The 20,407-nt window shown below is 45.0% G+C and overlaps 1 protein-coding gene across 1 annotated transcript in view; it reads left to right on the top strand.

Annotated features, from left to right (window-relative positions):
* The first annotated feature begins 6,345 nt into the window (after window positions 1-6,345).
* The window catches only part of LOC108796267 (rho GDP-dissociation inhibitor 1-like), a 37,661-nt gene continuing 23,599 nt past the window's right edge, over window positions 6,346-20,407 (top strand). Inside the window, exons 1-2 of the mRNA XM_018567729.1 lie at window positions 6,346-6,489; window positions 15,033-15,212. Of these exons, the coding sequence (XP_018423231.1) occupies window positions 6,396-6,489; window positions 15,033-15,212 (274 nt within the window). The 5' untranslated portion in view covers window positions 6,346-6,395. The remainder of the gene's footprint in view (window positions 6,490-15,032; window positions 15,213-20,407) is intronic.

Genomic DNA, 20,407 nt, shown 5'->3' with positions numbered 1-20,407 from the left:
ATATTATAAAGAGCACAGATAATTTCAGTTCTGCAATCATGAATTGGCCTGAATTGGTGTCAGCTTCTTGCAGTACCTGACTGGGGCAAGGAGAAGCAGCATGAGGAGCCAGTGAGATGACTGCCTTGCAAACAGACAGCAGGGTGACTGAGAGATGCGCTCATCAGTGTACCGCTTCTCCTTTCACTGTCAATTCACAGGGTGGGTTAGGAGATCTGTAAGTAAAAGTAACACTGCAGTAGCAAAAGATCGGGTGCCTTCTCCTGCTAGACAGGGCTGTGTGAATCTCAGGACTGGATGCACACAATAACAACTCCTTTGGCCGTTCAGACTACAACAACTGTATATATGGATTTCGGCGTTCTCCCGGAGTTCACTCATACGGCGTAGTAATGTTTTCTATGGGAGATGAAGGCTCTGTGACACTCATGACTAATCTGCTGTTTTCTTGGCAGCTGCCTGCAGCATCTGGTAACGATGGGGGGGGGGAAGGTCCCTGACATGGGAGATTTACATGTTTTACCCAAATAAATCAATTTTGACGGGAGCGATGCTCGTGAATCACGGCTATTAATTAGAGAAACCCAGAAATATGAACTTTGCCTCGGTTTCCTTTCCCGTTACCGCGGATGACGTCCGCCGCCAAGAAAGATGGCTGCCTCCCTTGCCCCGGACACCCCGGGAGTATGAAATAAATTCATTAAGTCTTATTACTTTTCCCACATAATTGTATCCCATTATAAGACGGATTTCATGGCGCTCCATTATAAGACGGATTTAATGGGGCTCCCTATTCAGGTGTTGTTTCTATGTTTATTATTTAATATGTTATTGTTCAGGACCAGAAACATTTTAATATTTTTTCCCCGGTAGATATGAAATATAGCTATTATGCAGTCTGTTAACCAGCCAGCAGGTGGAGTTCTAGTCTCCTTTTTACATTTTCCAGTTTATCCTTATCTGCTTTTCGTTCTAATGTCAAAAGTTTTGTTTGCAGAGATCAATAGCTCAAGCTGAGATTTGCAAACCGCGACTGATGAAGTTAGGTAAGGTTGCAATCGGATAAAGCCAGCCTTAAAGCGAACCTGCACAGCAAAAAAAAAATGTCATTACTCCTCCGCATACTTTTCATTTTTTATTGATCTTTTCACCTCACCCATTGCCTATATTCTCTACTAGACGAGAATGACGTCATCCCTTAGACTACTGTGAGGAAGAGGTCAGCGTGGGACCAGAGTAAGTGAACACATGGCTTTGCTTTGCACAGGTTCACTTTAAAGCGGGTTAGCTTGTGCTTTGCTGTATCTTCATATACCTCATGGTGCTCTGGGAATCCTTTGTCAATTATGAAATCTCTATTTGTAATAAAGATAGTATACATATAGTAAAAAAAAAAACTGCTTAATAATGTACAAGCTTAAAGCAGAACTGCTTGTTTTGGCCTAGGGAGGATCCTCCGAGCCGGTTGGCTGTGACAGCGCTCCCCTGTCTCCTCCTCCTCCTCTTTAGCGAGGGCATGTCCCTCGGCGTCCTCGCGGCCTTTGCACTGTGTATAGAATGTGATGACTCGGGGACCTTAGACCACTGGAGCAGCGGGGAATTGATGCTGGAAGGACCGGTCTAAGAGCTAGCTGGCTCCGAGGATCAGGAGCTCCGACTTTACTTTTTCCTGGCTGTCGTGCCGATCTAGTGGCTTCATGAGCCACTGAACTCTAATAAGTATGCAAATCAAGACGAGGCAGCTAGATTTCCCTAGACCAAAATGAAAGTTATAAAAGTTATGCCCGGCGTTCTCCTTTAACCAGTCTTAGCTACCTTGGGCATAGCTTGTACACTTCTTTACTACAGCCACTGTACCCGCTGAAGTCACTCAACCCAGAAGACTGAGGACCTTACTGTGAATACAGGACGTCACTACTGATACATTGTATTCATGCAAATAGTGGAACACCTCCTAAGGCCACCTGTGGATAGAGAAGGCCGGGAGAGGGAAAGGGCTCAGCGCATCATGTGACCGCCCAGCAGGGCCGGTGCTAGACTAGTTTGCGCCCTAGGCAAGACCAGCTACTTGCCCCCCTCCAGCACCGCAGCCTCCAATCGACCCCCCATGCAGCCCCATTGTCCTGCCAGCTAGCTTCCACACCCGATAGATGGATGTAAGCAGCCGGGTTTTCCCTTGTTTATTGTTTTATAAATAGCAAAACATTTCTACCTCTAGGCGCTTGCGGAAAATTAAAACATATAATCTTGTAAAGCCGGTTTTATGAAGTCTACCAGTTAGCTTTAAAAGAAGTAAGCTGCGTCTGTTTAAAGGTAACCCGTGCCGAGAGACGTGCAGGCTGCCATTAATGGCCGATCTTTGTGAGATTGCTTGTTGCTTGGCTATCGCAACGATTTAATGCCTTTAGTGCTTTTACCGAACGGAACAAATATGCTGACCAGGAGCTCCGATGTCACTATTTCCTGGCTGTCATGCCGATCCATTGGCTTCAGGAGCCTATGAGCCACTGACCACTAATCAGGACGAGACAGCTAGAATTTTCAGATGGCCAGCAGTGGCCTTTCATGATTAATATTTGAAAATTAATATTGCATTTCTGATGCAAATGTGTCAGTAGAATTCAGATTGATTTACACAAGGGCACATTGCACCATCTAGAGGCCGTTTCTAGTCCCTGAACCCATAGATCTGCTGAACAGGGTAATCTATATGGGCCTATGTTACTGCAAGGCAAAATAAAAAAGTGCAGTACATCTCCTTGTGCAGGGTGACTGGTCTTGTCTCCGCCCCTTCCTGTAACACAGACCGGTCACTGCTGATCTCTCTCCTTGTGCAGAGTGACTGGTCTTGTCTCTGCCCCTCCCTCTTGTAGCTTTCTGCAGGCAGCCTCCAGTGGGTGGGGCCATCCGAGTTCCTCCCATAGCTCTGCTCTCTCTCCTTGTGCAGGGTGACTGGTCTTGCCTCCACCTCTTCCGGTAGTTTTCTGCAGTGGTGCAGTGGGTGGAGCCTGCTGGGTCCCTCTCACACCTCTGTTCTCTGCACAGGCTATGTACAGCACAGTGATGATGTCACTGCTACTTTTTGCAAGATAATATCTGGCTACTCAAAGGTGTTAAGTGGATTTATATAGTTTGAGGCTAGTAAGGAATATATTTAAATAAAGAGCGTAAAATGTTTGCAGAGGTGGACTATCCCTTGAAGTCCATTTTCATGTCTTTAGATGTAAGTAAACCGCACCTCCCGTTCTGTACTCAGTAGCTCCACCTACTGGAGAGGTTTTCACTCCATTTACTCTCATCCATTTCTCCTTCTTTCCATCCCTTCGCCGCCATCACTCTGCAGAATTTCTTCCTGTTACTCAGCAGAATTCCTCTGGAAACATATTGTGAAAAACAAGACGTGTTTTGGAGCCGAAGGGCTCTTGATAAAGAGTGTTCTGCTGCTGGCCAGAGATGGTTATCGAGTCCTGGAGGTATGAAAGGGAAGAGAGCGAGAGAGGGGAGTCTGAAGAATGTCATTGACATAGAAAATTACTTTTGCTGCCATGGACTCCTCGCCAAGAGACAAATTGCTCCAGTGTGACAACCGAGAGTGTAATATGATAATTACTCATTTAAGTCCAGTAATCCGAGCCGCCGGATGGCGTTTCAAGCCGGGAACATCGAGACACAATAAGGTTGCGGAAAAATAACATTGTAGGTAATATGCTTATTTTCTGCAGGCCAGGGAAGGAGACTTCCTTCCATGGAACTTGTAGGTCATGTTTGTTAGTTTGTGCATGAGGAGAAAGTTAATTAAAGTTAGAACGAGGTGATTACTCCAACGGAAAGGAATGTATTGACTCTTCCCTAAACAAAAATAAATTGTAGCCATGGTCTGGGCAAGAAAAAAGAACTTTTTGTGCAGCCTGTTTTTGCATTGCACCTGTCGGAATACAAGTTTGTTGTCTGGCTGTCATGGTGGCCTCCTTGCTCTGAGTCTCTGACCCGTAGGTGAGGACATCTGACTTTTCTTTGACTTTCCTGATCTGCTTCCTTGTTGCCTTTTTGCTTCCTTCAAAGGAACTTTTTCTGTAACTTTACAGTTCTGCATGAATAAATACCTGACACTTGCACATACCACATAAATACCTGAGACACATAAATACCTGACACTTACACATAAATACCCGACATAGATTCCACATCACAATATTACAGCAGCAGTATCATTTCTCAAAAAAGCTCCACCTTTTATCATTACAAAGCTGTTCAGAAACTTTGCCTAGGCTGAGATGACAGTGAGAGCCTGCTGCAGGCAGGCATTTCCTCAGTCTCCTCTCCCCCAGTGATCAGACTGTGCAATGTATCTTTGTAGCGAGAGGCTGCTGCAGGGGGCTGATCTTTTTAATGTGTCAGACATTTGTAAAAACCGCCTCAAATTGCACAGACTGCAGGATTTACAGGATGGTGTCATCTCTGAGCTGGCATCTCAGTCCAAGAAGTAGATGGTGAACCTGGATGTGATGCCCGATCAAAGATGGTACTGTCTACCTTGAATAAGAAAAAAAGACAGATGAAGGCATGCTATATAAAAACATGTCTGATGCTAGGTCTTTTTGCAATGGTAGTTTCCAGATTTCTCCCAATGCAGCTTTTCTTTAAAGGAGAACTATGAGGTGAGTGAAAATCACTCATCCTCATAGTTCGAGCCGACGTGTGACAATGAAACGCATACCGTCGCTCGCTCACTTCCCGATCATCTCCCTGCAGAGAGCGATGACTGTCAGTCACCGCTCCCCGCAGGGATTCCCCCCCCGCCCCGCTGCTCAAGCGCTGATTGGAGGAACAAACAGGGTAGGGGTGGGCACAGCTGGCTCTGCCTCTAGATAGGCCGAGCCCGCTGTCACTCACGCAGCTAGGTGGACCTTGACAGCATTGTCGGGATCCGTCCCGGCTACGGCAGTCTCGGAGTGAGCTTTGGGTCACGGGAGGACGCTAGTATATGTCCTCCCGTGACCCTTAAGAGAACTATGGGGAAAAACACTTACCCCATAGTTCTCTTTTATAGCACAACTCTTCACTCAGGATTAGTGATGGGCTCGGACGTGATTGGCGCTGTCCGCTTCCTGGCCGGCTCGGCACGTGGAGCTGCGAACACGCCCAAGCCCATCACTACTCAGGATCACTCCCTTCATACAACCCAGCAAAAAAAATAAAAAAATTCTATGCATGCCTTTTTCCCAAGTGTCTTTGCTCTAGTGATGTCACAGGTCCCCTTCACCCTCTCCTTCCTCCATCAGTGGACGGATCCTGGATGCTGCAGAAAGCAGCGCCGTAAAATTACGTGATGCCACTCTTTACAGCTTTCTCCTGTGAGGCCAGGGCAAGGGGAGGAGCCATGACATCTAGGACACAGAGGAAGTGAGTTGAATGATGCTGGGTGTCATTAAATCTAGAACAGGAGTGGTACTGGATTGGCGAGGATTCTTTTTTTTTTTTTTTTTATATATGCTAGCAAGTGTAATTTTTTTGTGTCCAAGCTAGACTTGGGCAGTTGGACTTTAAATGTTTTTTTAATCCTTTGTTCCTATGTATTTAATTATACAATTATTAATAGGTTGGCATAATAACAGTAATGATAATGTATTGTTATTTTTTATTGCTTGTAATGCTCTGTGTGTGTGTGTGTGTGTGTGTGTGTGTGTGTGTGTGTAATATATATATATATATATATATATATATATAATCACACACACACACATACAATTTTTTTTATTATTATTTTTTTTTACTGTGCTTTATTTCTTTTAATTTTATCAGACGACAATTTAAAATTGGTTTGGAACGTGCAGAATTACAGCACAGATTTGCCTGTTGGCAGTGAGCACACTCGCTGGAGAGCAGATCCCTAGGCACCTGGCTGCAGCTGTGCCCTCCTCTCACACCCTAGCTCTGCAGCAGGCAGCCCGCTGTTTGTATTCTGGTGCGTGTGTGAGAAAGCTGCAAAGATGAGGATGAGATCATTGCAGTCGCAGGGATGGATAGAGCATGGGAGATTGCATGCAGCAGGGAGGGGAGAGAGAGAGGGGTGTAGATGTGTGACTGGAGAAAGGGAGGGGAGAGAGCGACCAAAGCAGCAAATCAATACCGTCTACAGCCAAGAATCCAATTTTTCCCATTACGTCTTCCCTTTCTGCCTGCCCTGCTCAGGTATCCCTCTCTGAAGGAAGGGTTGTTCGGGGAAGATGCACTTTATTTCTTCTTGAATGGATCTGTGAGAAAAATAATTACATAAAAAAAAATACCCTACATTTTTTTTAACAAAGGATTACATTTTCCAAATATTAGCACGCATTATTTTTTTGCGGCCAACCTTTAAATTTTTGTTTTGCAATTGATTGGGCCGTTGGAAAATGTTTGGGAGCAAATCGGAAATGATGGGGATTGACGTGTGTGAATTTGGGGGCCAGCTGTTGGAACTTATGTGGCTTTCCGTGTGCTATAGAGGTGAGCTTTACTGGTCCATATCTTGGTTATTGCATCTACTCCATTCCTTTTTTTTATTTATCTATTTTTTCTGGCATTTTTTATTTTGTTCTTACATTTTTTTTTTAGTTTATCACTTCATGTATTTCATTCATATTTGAGCTTTTTACTGATGGGAGTTACCCACTGTGTGCCTATTGTATTTCAGTGTGAGAAGTGCCTTTTGACTTGTGTAGGTCTTAATCTGCAAATAAAATTATTTGTTCAAAAAGCAATAAAATATTATGCAATTATGTATCTGTTAGATTGCTATTTTTGTTTAAAAATTGGACTTTTAAAGAGGATTTTGTTGCTTTTCTTGTATTCATTTAGCTGCTTTGAGAGTTGAGGGAATCATCACAACATATCAGGACTTCTGGGAAAATGATGTAATGGTCTTTTATGCAAATTCCTTGGTGACTTGTATATGAGCTTTTCTTGGTTCTCAGTTCTCGGTTCTCCCTTCTATATAGAATACATTGTAATAGGTGTATGCATTTTTTTTAATGATTGCTTAGCTGTAGGCTGTTATATAGGGCATTTGGTATGTAAAAGTACCCCTGGCATAACTTACCCTGAGGGGACTTAGAGAAAGCAATGTCCGCAACTGGTATTGAACCAATTTGACATCTTCATTTACCATTGCATGTTATTACATCATCCTACACCTGTACACATCTCATAGAAAAGAAAAAGAAAACAATTGCACATAGCAACCTGCAAAAATAAGATGCAGCATTCAGATCGCTATTGGCAACAGGTAAATTTTTCCCTGCTGTTTGAATTTTAGGAGTTGAAAGCGTTAGTCAATAAAGTAAGCCTTGCCTCCTACTTGGCCACATGTTGGTTTTGCCCAGCTTTTTTCGACCAGGGTGCCTTCTGGCTTCCTCAGGGGTTCCCTGAAATGTTGGCCCAGCACCATGGAAACGAATGACGCTAATCCAAGAAGGGTGGGATCCATTTAAAGTTCTTCTCCAACCAGGCCTGATTCTCCTCTTGCCCTCTGCCATGCTGCCACAGCTGTGGCGCTTGATATTAAAGGGGGGCTTCTTATGTGAAAAGGGGGCTCCTGATGCAAACAGAGGGCTTCTAATGTCAAAGGTGGTTTCTGATGTGAAAAGGGGGGGGGGGCGATGACTCTGATGTGTTGAGAGAACATAAATGTTTTATGTGTTTTTGCGTGGGGTCTCTGCTAAATATCCATATCAGACCCCTATCTGGGATAAGAGGCTGATATGGATTTTGGAGGGGCAACACCTTTTTTTCTTAACACTTATGTTTTACATTGGGGTGGCTCAAGATTTTGCATACTTTTATAGGGTGCCGTGACTGAAAAAAAGGTTGAGAAATGCTGGTCTAGCCCGTTGAAAGTTCCTACAGGGTGTCTACAGGTTGACCCCGTTCTGGCGAAATGCACACATGTTAAATGGCTCTTAGGTTGGTCAGGTGTTGCTGAAGGTTATAAAGCTCTGATTTGGCTTTAGGTTTGTGCATTCCATTTCTGAGAAGGTTCTGGTGGTGGCTACAGGTAGATCAAGTCCTAAATTGGCTCTACTTGGTGGGTCAAGTCCTGTCAAAGCTAAAACGCTCTGGTTACAGGATGGACTAGTCTCATTAGTATTCTAATGCTCTGGTTGGCTACAGGTTAGTTTTGTCTTTTTACGGTTCTAATGCTTTAGTTGGCTGCTCTTTTGGTCTTGCCCTTGATTTGTTCCAGCGCTGATTGACTACAGGTTGGTCTTGTCTTCTAATAGTTTGAATGCTCCAGTTGGCTACCTGTAGATTTGTCATGCAATAGCACTAATGTTCTCCTTCCCTCTAGCACAGGTGGACAAATTAATATGAAGTTCAGGAGCCAATCTGTCCAATTCTATGAGCCAGCAGGATTTTTTTATAGCTCCATTGACAACAACCATAGAAAACCTCAAACATTAGCCGCCAGCTGTCATTTTTAAGAAATATTGTCCATCTGGATTTGTCCAGCCTTGCCTTATCTTCCGATTCAGTCCTGTGATGGTGTACTGCTCTGATTTGATGGCTTATTCTTGTCCTCAGATCGTACCAACATTTTTAAAAGGCCATAGGTTGGTCTGGTTCTGTGGTGGGCCTAATGCTGGGATTGGCTATACTGAGGCCCAGTTATGTGGTGGAGCTAAAACTCTGGCCTTGTGAATTCTATAATGTTCACATTGTTTTTAAGGTGCATCTATTTTAAGTATCTATTTTCATTTGAGCGAACAGACTCAAGACCAAGACTTCTAGACCAAGACTTGTGCAGCATGTGCATTACAGATGGCAGTCAATGGTTCACCCAGGAACATGGGCAGCAACCTAGGCCATGGTATCAATAACCTTCCCCTGTTATACTCAGTGCATGCTAAGTTCCCATGTAGCTCTCTGTTACCAGCCTTTTATACATGAACGTATAGGTGAAAGCTCCTGTTGGGTTCTCTTGGCAGACAGTGGAGGATTTTGACCTCACATGACCGTGCCACAGTGATCATGGAATAAAAGTGAACCCTGCTGTCAGTCTCAATTGTAAAATTTGAATCTGATTGGTTAGCTTTTTATCCACTCATAGTGGACTTGCTTTGAAGCCGTAATCCATGTTGAAGCCGTAGCTAAGACATAAACATCATGCCATAAAGGAGAAGGGAGTTTAGGGTTTGTAGATCTTGCACTTGCTTGCTCCAAGTGTTTATTTTGGAAGACCTTCCCTCTCATTGCTAGTCATTGCTAGGCTGTTGCCATATCTTCACTAGGGGGTTAGGTTGTGGTAGACTTGCCCAAGCTTCTTAAGTGCATCAGTGGGCTTAGCTCTGTACTGCTCTCAGTAAGCACAGGCCACCTCACTAGAAGCAAGTTATATGGTTATCCATCCAACCCGTAGATGCCCCAGTGGTTGACTAATGAAGTCTAAGTTGACTTTGCCTTATTTTCCTCCTTTTAGTATCTGCAAATACCTCTGTGTGCATGAAAGCAGACCTCCACATTCTCAGTGGAACAGCTGGATCAGTGTATTGGACTTAGGGATGCCGAGGGACATTCCATCGTTGTAAAATAGGGGGAGAGGGGCTGCAGGGACTGGCCTAGCTGCCAGCCAGGTCTGGGGTTTAGGTGAGTATTTCTTGTTATTTTAAACCCTACCCCACGAAAATTAGCACTTTACCTTTGCAGTGTGGGGGTGGGTCCACTGCAAAGGAGAAGTCTCTTACTGCCCAGACTTGTTCTTTTAGGATCTTGAAATCAGGAGGCAGTCTCTCCAATCCAGGAGCCAGCAATTCCATTGACAATTACTAGAGAAAACATCAAAGGTTGGTATGAACTTCCCAGTCTTAGTCTGTAGGGTTCAATATTGAGTTGGCTCCGCCCTTTGCAGCTATAACAGCTTCAACTTGTCTGGGAAGGCATCCACAAGTTTTTAGGAGTGTGTCTATGGGAGAACGTTGGACCATTCTTCCAGAAGTGCATTTGTGAGGTCAGGTACTGATGTTGGACGAGGAGGCCGGGCTCGCAGTCTCCGCTCTAAGTCATCCCAAAGGTGTTCTATCGGGTTGAGGTCAGGACTCTGTGCAGGCCAGTCAAGTTCCTCCACCCCAAACTCCCCCATCCATGTCTTTATGGACCTTGCTTTGTGCACTAAAACCCATTCCATGAAGCTCTCTACGCACTGTTGTTGTGCCAATCTGAAGGCCAAACGAAGTTTGGAGGTCTGTAGCTATTGACTCTGCGTACAGTTGGCGACTTCTGCACACTGTGCGCTTCAGCATGCGCCGACCCCGCTCTCTCATTTTACGTGGCCTACCACTTCGTGGCTGAGTTGCTGTTGTTCCCAGTTGCTTCCAATTTGTTATAATACCAGTAACTGGTGACACGCTTGAATTCACTGAGCTCCTGGGAGCGACCCATTCTTTTGCAAATGTTTGTAGAAGCGTCTGCATGCCGAGGTGCGTGATTTTATACACCGGAGGCCATGGAAGTGATTGGAACACCTGAATCCAATAATTACCAATACTTTTGGTAATATTGTGTGTGTGTTTTTATATATATATAATCTCCTAATATGAGTTGACTATATTCCAATATAGACAACTCATGTTTATGTACAGTTTTATAACCATTTTTTGGGCCTCTGAAACGTGTTGGCCATTTTAAGTTATGCAGTTAAAAATAATAATTTTAAAAGACTTTGGACTCCTAGACCTGGAGGAAAAGGCCAGAAATAAGAAAACGAATGCAGCCCGCCACATCTAAGGGGCCTGTAAGCTGCGCCCGTATTACTTTCCTGTTTTGGGGTTAGAATACACTGTATCTGGCCAGAGCTTGTCTTTCAGATGCTAAGTGATTTCATGCAGACTCATTTATCCTTTTTTGCTTTGTTCTATTACACAACAAGAAATCGGCGGATCTGATAATTCTCTTTTTTCGTTACACCTTTTGTCATGGAGCCTTAGCGGGTTCAGCACTGAAAGCAGAAGTGGATTATGGGAGATAAAATGATTTAAGGCCCTTAAAGACGGGCGCTCGGCAGGAAAGGTGTATTTCTCCGCTCTTTTATCCCGTTCTACAAGCCGCACAGCCATCTAATCTCATTTCCATGTATTTATTCGGCGTGTCTGCTGTGGATTTGCAGGTTTGTATTGCTTCCTGTGAGGTGAACCTTATCTCGCCGCTCTTCAGAGCCAGTCATCTGCCCGGCTCGCTTATCTTTTTGAAATTCTGCACAAAAAAAATAAGTGACTGAATCTGCTTGCAGCGTGAACGCTCGGATGCTTGCCAGCCGCACACAAAGCTTTATAATAGATTGACAGAAATCTTTACTTGGCGGCTTCTCGGAGTAAGCCTTTAATTGTGCGCCGTGTTATTCCTATTGGTTTAGCTCATTTAATTTTTTTTTTTTTAGTTTATTGTGGCTTTGTGTGCACCTTTAAACCCGGCTTATTAGGGCTTGTGCCGCTGTCATAATTCCACGTTCTAACGAGCATGGGTTCACTTTTTTTATCCTTAAAGGGTGTTGCCTCTTGTGTAAATATGATGGTAGGTGTGGAGGAATTTCCACTTTAAGTGAATCCATGCTTTGCCTATACAGGCCAATTTAAAGCTGAATTGTGGGCCCAGTGGCGGAGCTATCGCTACAGCAGCCCAGGCAGCCGCTATGGGGCCCGGGGCACAGAGGGGTCCAAGAAGGACGAGGAACAAAGGGGTCCCCCTGATGCCGTGCGGGTCGCTATGGCATCGCAGGCTGCTGGCTGTCACTGGTGGCTGCGAGGAGGAATGCACCGCTGTCCAGATCACTGACAACCTGTCAATGATACTTGCAGCGGCTCATTCCTCCTCGCAGCCGCTGCTGAGTCACTGACAACCAGCAGCTGCGGTGGAGGAGGCCAAAGCCCAGCGATGGCACTGGAGGAGGAGGGGCCGGGCGGTGGTGGAGGAATAGAAAGAGGCAGGGCCCGGCTGTGGCAAAGGCTGACAGCGGATTGGGGCTGACAGGTAAGAGGTGTGTAGGGGTGTTACCAGCCCACCTGAGACCCTGCAGAGTCACTCTCAGGTGGGCTCTGCAAGGGGCGTAACTAGAAATCACAGGGCACCATACAAAATTTTGCTATGGGACCCTGTGATTTCTTGTTACGCCCCAGTGTGGGGCTGGGAACAAAAATTTTACTCCTCAATAGCCGCTTTGTGTGCACCATATGTCAACCCAAGATATTACCTTGCAACAAAGTAGCGGTGACATCATCACTGCTCTGTACACAGCTGGTGCAGACAGCAGAGCTGTGGGGGCAGAAACCCGACCAGTCCCCCTGCAGAAAGAGAAAGAGCAGCAGTAACCGGTCTTTATTACAGGAAGCTCCAAGTTTCACACTAGATTACTACAAAGATCTGGAAGAAATACACAAAGCTCACCAAGATTCAAGGAAGAATACACATGACTCTTGTATGAGAACAATATTTGCTGATCCCGGAGTACAGCTTTAAATCGGGCTTCTACAGATACAAATACTTACTTGCTTTTGCTCCCCCGCCATTCTGTTCAGCCCCAGTTGCCAGAGTCGTATATTACCCTGAGCTATGAACTTCCCTGTGGCATTGTTGACTGACCCAGCTCTGTCACATGGGTCTGCATACCCGGAAGTACCATTGGTTTCCTGTTTGTGCACAAATAAAACCTAAAGCAGGCCATGCATTGGTCAAATTTTGTCAGAATCTGCAAAATTTGGAGCAGTGTGTGGCCCACTCGGCACCAAAGTCGACCTTATTCACCCGCACATATAATCTGTGACGCATTTGCAGCGGCGGTGTGAGTTACAGGCGGCATTTGTTACAACCTCTTCTGAGTCAGCGGAGTCCACGCCTGGCCCATTATGCAGATCTTCCCTCGCCTGGCGATGGCTCCCCTCTGTGCGCTGTAATGTTCCGGGGATTATGCAATGGTCATATTAATCAGTCAGATCATAGGCTTCCCCTGCTCTCTGCATGTAATGAGCCTCTGCCAGAGACTATGCGAGGTTAAGGACGTGGCGCGTTATGTGTAGATTGCAATTTTACTCGGGGAAATACTTTATGCATTTTTAATGCTGACCCGGGGGGGGGGCGTTGATGGACAGAGAGCGTACGCCGTTATCTCTAGAAGCATTGCTGCATTGGCAGTCTCTGGACTGTCTGACGAAGAACTACAAGTCTCAGGATTCCCGGCTTGCAGCATTAAGAATGGAACTGACCAGGGCGCTGTCCAACATAAAGGTGGTGCTGAAATCTGGTCTTCAAGAACCACTCATGTCCACAGAGGTGTCTTTTATCTCAACCATACAAAATGCAAGCAATCATTGACCGGCTTCTGCAGTCAGAGCTGGATCATCCAAAAGGCAACCAAGGGGCCTGATGGATGTCTAAGGGGCCACACAACAATCCCCATTCTGCTGCAGTAAACCAGGGGGATCGCACAACTGGTCAAAACTAACCTATTGCAACCTAGGGGCCTGATGGATGTCTAAGGGGCCCCACAGCAATCACCATTCCCCTGCAATAAACCAGGGGCATAGTGCAAATTTCGGCGTATAACCCCAGGAGGAAGTTGCAGATGCTGCTGTAGAGCCTCCTATAGAAGTGAATGGCTGTACAAGGGTATATGCTGGTACTTGTGTCCAGCCGCGTATGTGCGAGGATATAAATCCCTGGACGCGGGCTTCCTGCCAGTACTGACAATGTATGGGTTCTCCACCTGTGTGCATGATGCCTTACGTGAATCAATAGGTCATGTGTCTATGTCAGCGTAATCTTTAGAAGTAGGCATGAGAACACATGGTGTCTTATTACCAAGAGCTTTGTGGGTGTTTTACTTGATTCAAGACTGTGATCTGTCTATTACACTCAGGCTGTGGTAAAATAGAAGGGTCATTAAAGCTTGGGGCCCATTTTGCACTGAAAATGTGTACTGCTACTGTGTGTCCAAAGCCAAAACTGTGAAGCATGTCGGGTAAGTGTTTGGAACTCCTGCCTCTAAGTATCCCAATCCTGGCTTTAATTCCGGAGTGCATTTTGGAGAATGAGCTATTGAGCCAGTGGCAGGAGTCCAATGTAATGTATGGAATGTGTCTGTGTGGGGACAAGGGGTTCAGTTCAGGGTGACACATAGGGATGCAGACCACTGCATGTTTGGATTATACCTGGTCTTATAACCCCCAGATGATTCTGGAATATGTACTTCTCTAGAGTCCAGTGGCGGCGTGCTTTACACCACGGCATCCCACGCTTTGCATTGCACTTGGTGATGTAAGGCTTGGATGCAGCTGCTCGGCCATGGAAACCCATTCCATGAAGCTCTCTACGCACTGTTGTTGTGCCAATCTGAAGGCCACACCAAGTTTGGAGGTCTGTAGCTATTGACTCTGCAGACAGTTTAGAGACTTCTGTGCACTGTGCGCTTCAGCATGCGCTGACCCCGCTCTGTCATTTTACGTGGCCTACCACTTCGTGGCTGAGTTGTTGTTGTTCCCGGTTGCTTCCACTTTGTTATAATACCAGTAACAGGTGACCGTGGAATATTTAGTAGCCAGGAAATGTCACGGATGGACTTATTGCACAGTTGACAACCTATCACGGTACCACGCTTGGGTTCACTGAGCTGCTGAAAGCGACCCATTCTCTCACCAATGTCTGTAGAAGCGTCTGCATGCCGAGGTGCGTGATTTTTTACACCGGAGGCCATGGAGGTGATTGGAACACCTGAATCCAATGATTTGGAGGGGGGTCCCAATACTTTTGGCAATATAGTGTGTGTATGTGTGTATATATATATCTTCATAGTCTTTTTTTTTTTTCTAAATATATTTTATAAATTGCACCCAAGAACATTCCTAGTCAGAGATGTATTTTTGTTGATTTTTTGTTCCACTATATACCTTTTTATATTGTTACAAATATACGAGATTGTTTGGTAAATGTGGGTGCTAATAAAGGAGTAAATACTTTGCCAACTTTAAGAATCCCTTTTCTAAGTCGCCAATCATTTTCTTCCATTGCAGACAAAATGGCCGACAGAAACGAAATTAAAGCTGTTGACGATGAAATCGAGGATGAGACCGACCTGAATTATAAGGCGCCAGAGAAGAAAAGCCTGCAGGAGATCCAGGAGCTGGACAAAGATGACGAAAGCTTGATCAAATACAAACAGGCTTTGCTGGGAAAGTTGCCGGCTACAGTGGGTAAGCAAGTCTGTCCTGCCGATGAGAGTCATAACTATGTGCATTGGGCCCCCCTAGCGAAACCATTATAGGGCCCCCTTAAACTCCATCTCAAAGGCATTTCCTCTAATGATACAGAAAATTAAATATTTGGAGATTCCTAAACTTTAATACATTAGCTTTATTCATCTGTTTTTGCCAAATGCTATCTGTATAAACTACTTTGAAGCTTGACAGCCTGGGGCCCCCTTACTGTTCTGCTGGGCCCCATAGCAGTCACATGGTCTGGGCTAGTTATAGTTACGTCCTTGCTGCAAATGCAGTTTGTATGTTTTAATTTTGCTCTGTAGATTTAAAAGGATTTCCCACCTAGGAGGATTTTCGGGAAATCCATGAATTGTGTTTATGGCCGAGACCAGCTGTAGGCATGGCATTGCAGGAAACCATTAAGGGGGCCCTTAAACTCAATCTCAAAGACAATTGTTTTAGTGATACAAAAAACTAAATATTTGGAGGTTCCCAAATTTGAATACATTGGCTTTATCCATCGGCATTTTCCAAATGATATTGCCATCTGCCTGTGAAGCTGGACAGCCATGGGCCCCCTTACTGTGCTGCTGGGCCCCATAGCAGACACAAGGTCTTCTCTAGTTATAATTGCGTCCTTGCTGCAAATGCATTTAGTGTTTTTTTCTCTGTACATATAAAAGGATATCCCACCTAGGAGGATTTGTTGGAAACCCATGAATTTTGTTTAAGGCCGGTGACAAGGCGTAACAATTGCATTGAAGAAAACCTTTTAAGGGGCCCCTTAAACTCAAAGACGATTCCTTTAAGGATACAGAAAACAAAATATATGAAGGTTCCCAAACTTTAATACATTAGCTTTATCCATCTGTATTTACCAAATACCTTTGCTATCTGCATAAACCAACGTGAAGCTAGACAGCCCTGGGCCCCCTTACTGTGCCTCTGGGTCCCATAGCAGTCACATGATCTGGTCTAGTTATAGTAACGTCCTTGCTGCAGATGCATTTTCTATTTCTTCTTTTTATGGAAGGGCATTCCACTTAGAAGGAATTGTGTGAAACGCATGAACTGTGTTTATGGCCAGCAATAAGATTTGAAACCATGGTGCTCCTCTGTTGCACGGTGTATTTACCTCCAGGCATTGTGCAAATATTAAATGAAACCACTTTGATTTGCAGCTAGAATCTCTACTGTTGACTTAAGAACGTTCATATTCACTTAAGTATCCCAAAACAAAACTGATTCATTCCATTTAGTGGTAGTGGGAAAGTCCACTGTTAACCCTTTGTGGTCTACTCAAGCTCCAAAGTATCCCTGGTGCCAGAGTTCTGCGCATTTGCAAAGGTTCCTTTCTAACTTTCCTGCACGCATTATGTCATTGCTCCTCAATGCCTTTGCCTTCTTTGGGCCCGTTCACACCAGCAGGCATGTGTTATGTTCCATGTAACGCATTTGCCGGTGTTGGTTGCGTAGGGGGCGGTGTATTGCCTTGTTGTATCCCATCACAATGTTTTACTTTTTTTCAAATCTTTATTTAAAGTCAACAAAAATCAAATCATTCAACTTTATGCACCGCTACTCATTGGGACATGCTGTGGTGCCATATGGTGGCATATGGTGATGTGCAATGCGCTGCATAGGAATGTAGACCTGCTGTATTTGTACTCAAAGCACACTAACGCACATATATGTGGCGAACAGGGTGCATGTTTTTTTCTATGTATCCTCCCGTTGAGCCTGCATTGATCAATGCCAATCAATCGCAGCTCAACTCACTTGGTGTGACCGAGCCCTTAGAACGAATTTTCACATCTCATCAAGCAGCGGTCTAGTACCTGTCAGACTTAAAATTGCAAAATGAATGGCGGCATGTGGTCACATGATTTATATGGGAATAAACATTTTGGAGGGAATGAATGTTCCTTCAAGCTCTGTTCGGTGCCACTGAAAGCAAACCAGCAATCCTGCATTGCATGTGAGGGAAACCTTTATGCAATGGGCCTGCATCGGGCATGATGACGTCACGGGTCCTTAGGCCACTGGAGCCCGGGGGGAGAAGAGGTTGTGGGGACCAGTCTAGGTGGTACTGAGTATTGCGGCTGGGTAAATCTGCTTTATTTGAGCACACCAGACAGAATGGGCAATTAATCCTTGCAATTTTTTTTTTTGGGGGGGGGGTTGGGGAAGGCCCGCTGCAAGGTTAAGGTTTCTTTTTTTTTCGAACGACATTTGTCAAGTCCCTAAAGGCATTATCAAACGTCCTGATGAGATTGGTGGATTTCTATATGAACGTTCATATGTACAGAGTATGGGCAGATTTAAAGGTGGAGCAGTCACAGATCATACAGTTTTCCTGAAGATCCACTAAAATACTTGGTAGCATCCCTGCCTGCAAAATTAAAACATTTCGAGATCTAAACAAATTTTCCATTGAAATCTATAGAAATGTTTTTTATTTACAGGAAAGCTCTTTGATTGCATTTAAAACCCCTCGCTCGGAGCCATGTGTGCCGCACCATCTGTGCTGTGTGCCATCAGGTGAGCAGTAACGAGTGTTCACGGCGTACATTTCTGGGTGGCGTGCTGCGGCACAGATGCGGCTGTACAGATGATTGATCGCGCGAGACAAACGGGGACATTTAGCCGCAGATCTTTCTTTCCATGAGGAATCCAGGAAAGACGTTTTCATAGAACAGAGATGGTGTTGGCCAGATAAATGTGTCGCAGAGTAAAGTTCATTGCGAAGTCTCTGTGGGACTGAGGCCACAGCGGTCAGCCCTGAATAGAGGCGGCACTTAAGCGTCCTTCAGTCTCCTACGATGAGATGCATTTAGCAGGGTTGTGACAGAAGCAATTGTTCTCTGAAAACCTAATTTGAACCTTGCTGCAGAGGAGGACCGTCCGGTCTGTCACTGAGGAAGGCAGGTGGAGGAAGGCTTTGTGTCGTCTCCGAGCCATCGGTGACCAATATCCATTTTCGTGTTATCTCAGATTTGGTGCAGCATGTGTGTAATGAAGGCTTCCTGCAGTGTTGGTGATCAGCAAGATTTTCCAGTGTGCTGTAAAATCTCCATTAAAGGTCAATTCCAACCCTCGGGGGCACTTGTATGTGGACAGGTACACCATCACACATCCAAAACAATTGCTCATCTGTTGCAGGAATGTCACAAATGATGTTCTTTACCAGGGGTAGGAAAACTCTGGCCCCTCCTGCTGTGGAGCAACTACAAATCCCAGGAGGCATTGCAAGACTCTGACAGCCGCAGGCATGACTCCCAGAGACAGATACATCATGAGATTTGTAGTATGACCACAGCTGGAGGGCCAGAGTTGGCCTACCCCTGTTCTGTACTCTGCTGTACTCCATTGGCATTAAACCTTTGCTGTTCTTTGTACCCTCTAGTGCAAGGGTGGGAAAACTCCGGCCCTCCAGCTGTGGTGCAACTACAAATCCCATGAAGCAATGCAAGACTCTGACAGCCACGACTCCCAGAGGCAAATGCATCATGGGATTTGAAGTTTGACCACAGCTAGAAAAACGGCGTTTGCAGGGGAGAGGATCAGAGAGGTGGAGCAGTAAGTACAGGTGAAACTCGAATAATTAGAATGTCGTGCAAAAGTAATTGCAGTAAGTGCTGCAAAAGGGGCCCAAACCAAGTACTGAGTACATATGCATGCTTGTACTTTTCAGAGGTCCGATATTGTTCTATGTACAATCCTTGTTTTATTGATTGCATGTAATATTCTAATTTTCTGAGATTGTGGATTTGGGGTTTTCATGAGCTGTAAGCCATAATCATCACAATTATGACAAATCACGGCTTGAATTATCTTGCTTTGCATGTAATGAGTCTCTCTCATATATTAGTTTCACCTTTTAAGTTGCATTAGTGAAATAAATGAACTTTGCACAATATTCGAATTATTCGAGTTTCACCTGTATAAGGCACTAGAGCAAAGTCACCAGCAATAGAATTGAAATAGAAATAGAATTGTTGACAATTGCACAGCGAGTGAAGTGCCCCTGTCCCTATTTGACTGTACTGGGGTCTGTCTTCCTGATAGTACAACAGCAAAAAGTTTCCCAGCACACTCGCCAGCATGCAAAAAAACTTGTCTCACCGCTAAGGTTAAAAACAGGTTTGGATACACGTCTTCTGCAGAAAATGTGAAAGCCGCACAGCCTACCCAAGGCTCCTCCTATATAGTGCGGTCCTAACTCTAAACTATGGGAGTCTCCATCCTGGAGCACATGAAGCAAAAGATAAAATTGGGTGCAGGTTTGTCAGGAGGAAGCCCAACCTCCCTTAAAGCCCCAGGGATGCACAAGGGACCCCGCACATCACAACGGCAGCTGAGACCCCCCCATGCGTCACTGCACCAAATCAGTCAAGCAAAACAAATGGCAAACGCACTCATCAATTTGTTACCAGCTTTATAGCAAGGTGCACATGGAAGGGCTTTCTACAGTACAACAGCAAAAAGTTTCCCAGCACACTCACCAGCCAGCATGCAAAAAAACTTGTCTCACCGCTGAGGTTAAAAACAGAGGTTTAGATTGCTGTTGTACTGTATAAAGCCCTTCCATGTGCACCTTGCTGTAAAGCTGGTGACAAATTGATGAGTGCGTTTGACATTTGTTTTGCTTGTCTTCCTGATAGGGCACGCTAGCGGACCAGTGGTAAAGATAAGGCACCGGGCATGCCTACTCTAGGTTAACCTCTTGCCGTCCGCCCGTAGTAAAAAAACGGACGGACGGCACTGCAGCATCTGCGGGTTGCCGTCTCCAGACGGCAATTTTTTTCTGCTCGCGCGCGCCCCCTAGCGGGCACGCACGGGCAGAAAAGACCCGCTAAATGCACACACCCGTTACCGGGTGTTTCACATATAGGCGATCGGCGGGTCCATAGCCCGCCGATCGCCTATATGTGCTCGTTCGCGGATCTCTGCTTTATCAGCTTCTTTTGGGGTCCATAGGTGATATTAGGGGTCCTAGAGACCCCTAATATCTCCATAAAGAGGACCTGTCAGTGTGCCTTTGCTATTATATAGGGGGTTGTTATCCCCCTATATAATAGCAATAACAATAAGTGCAAAAAAAAAAATATAAATAAAAAAAAAGAAAAGTAACACATAAAAAAATAAAATAAAATAAAAGCCACATATAAAAAAAGGGGAAAAAACCC

Source organism: Nanorana parkeri, unplaced genomic scaffold, assembly GCF_000935625.1.
Source record: "Nanorana parkeri isolate BGI_ZX_2015 unplaced genomic scaffold, ASM93562v1 scaffold1087, whole genome shotgun sequence".
Taxonomy (NCBI): Eukaryota; Metazoa; Chordata; class Amphibia; order Anura; family Dicroglossidae; genus Nanorana; species Nanorana parkeri.
Note: the sequence above shows the minus strand (reverse complement) of the source record. Positions and strands in the feature narration are given on the sequence as shown.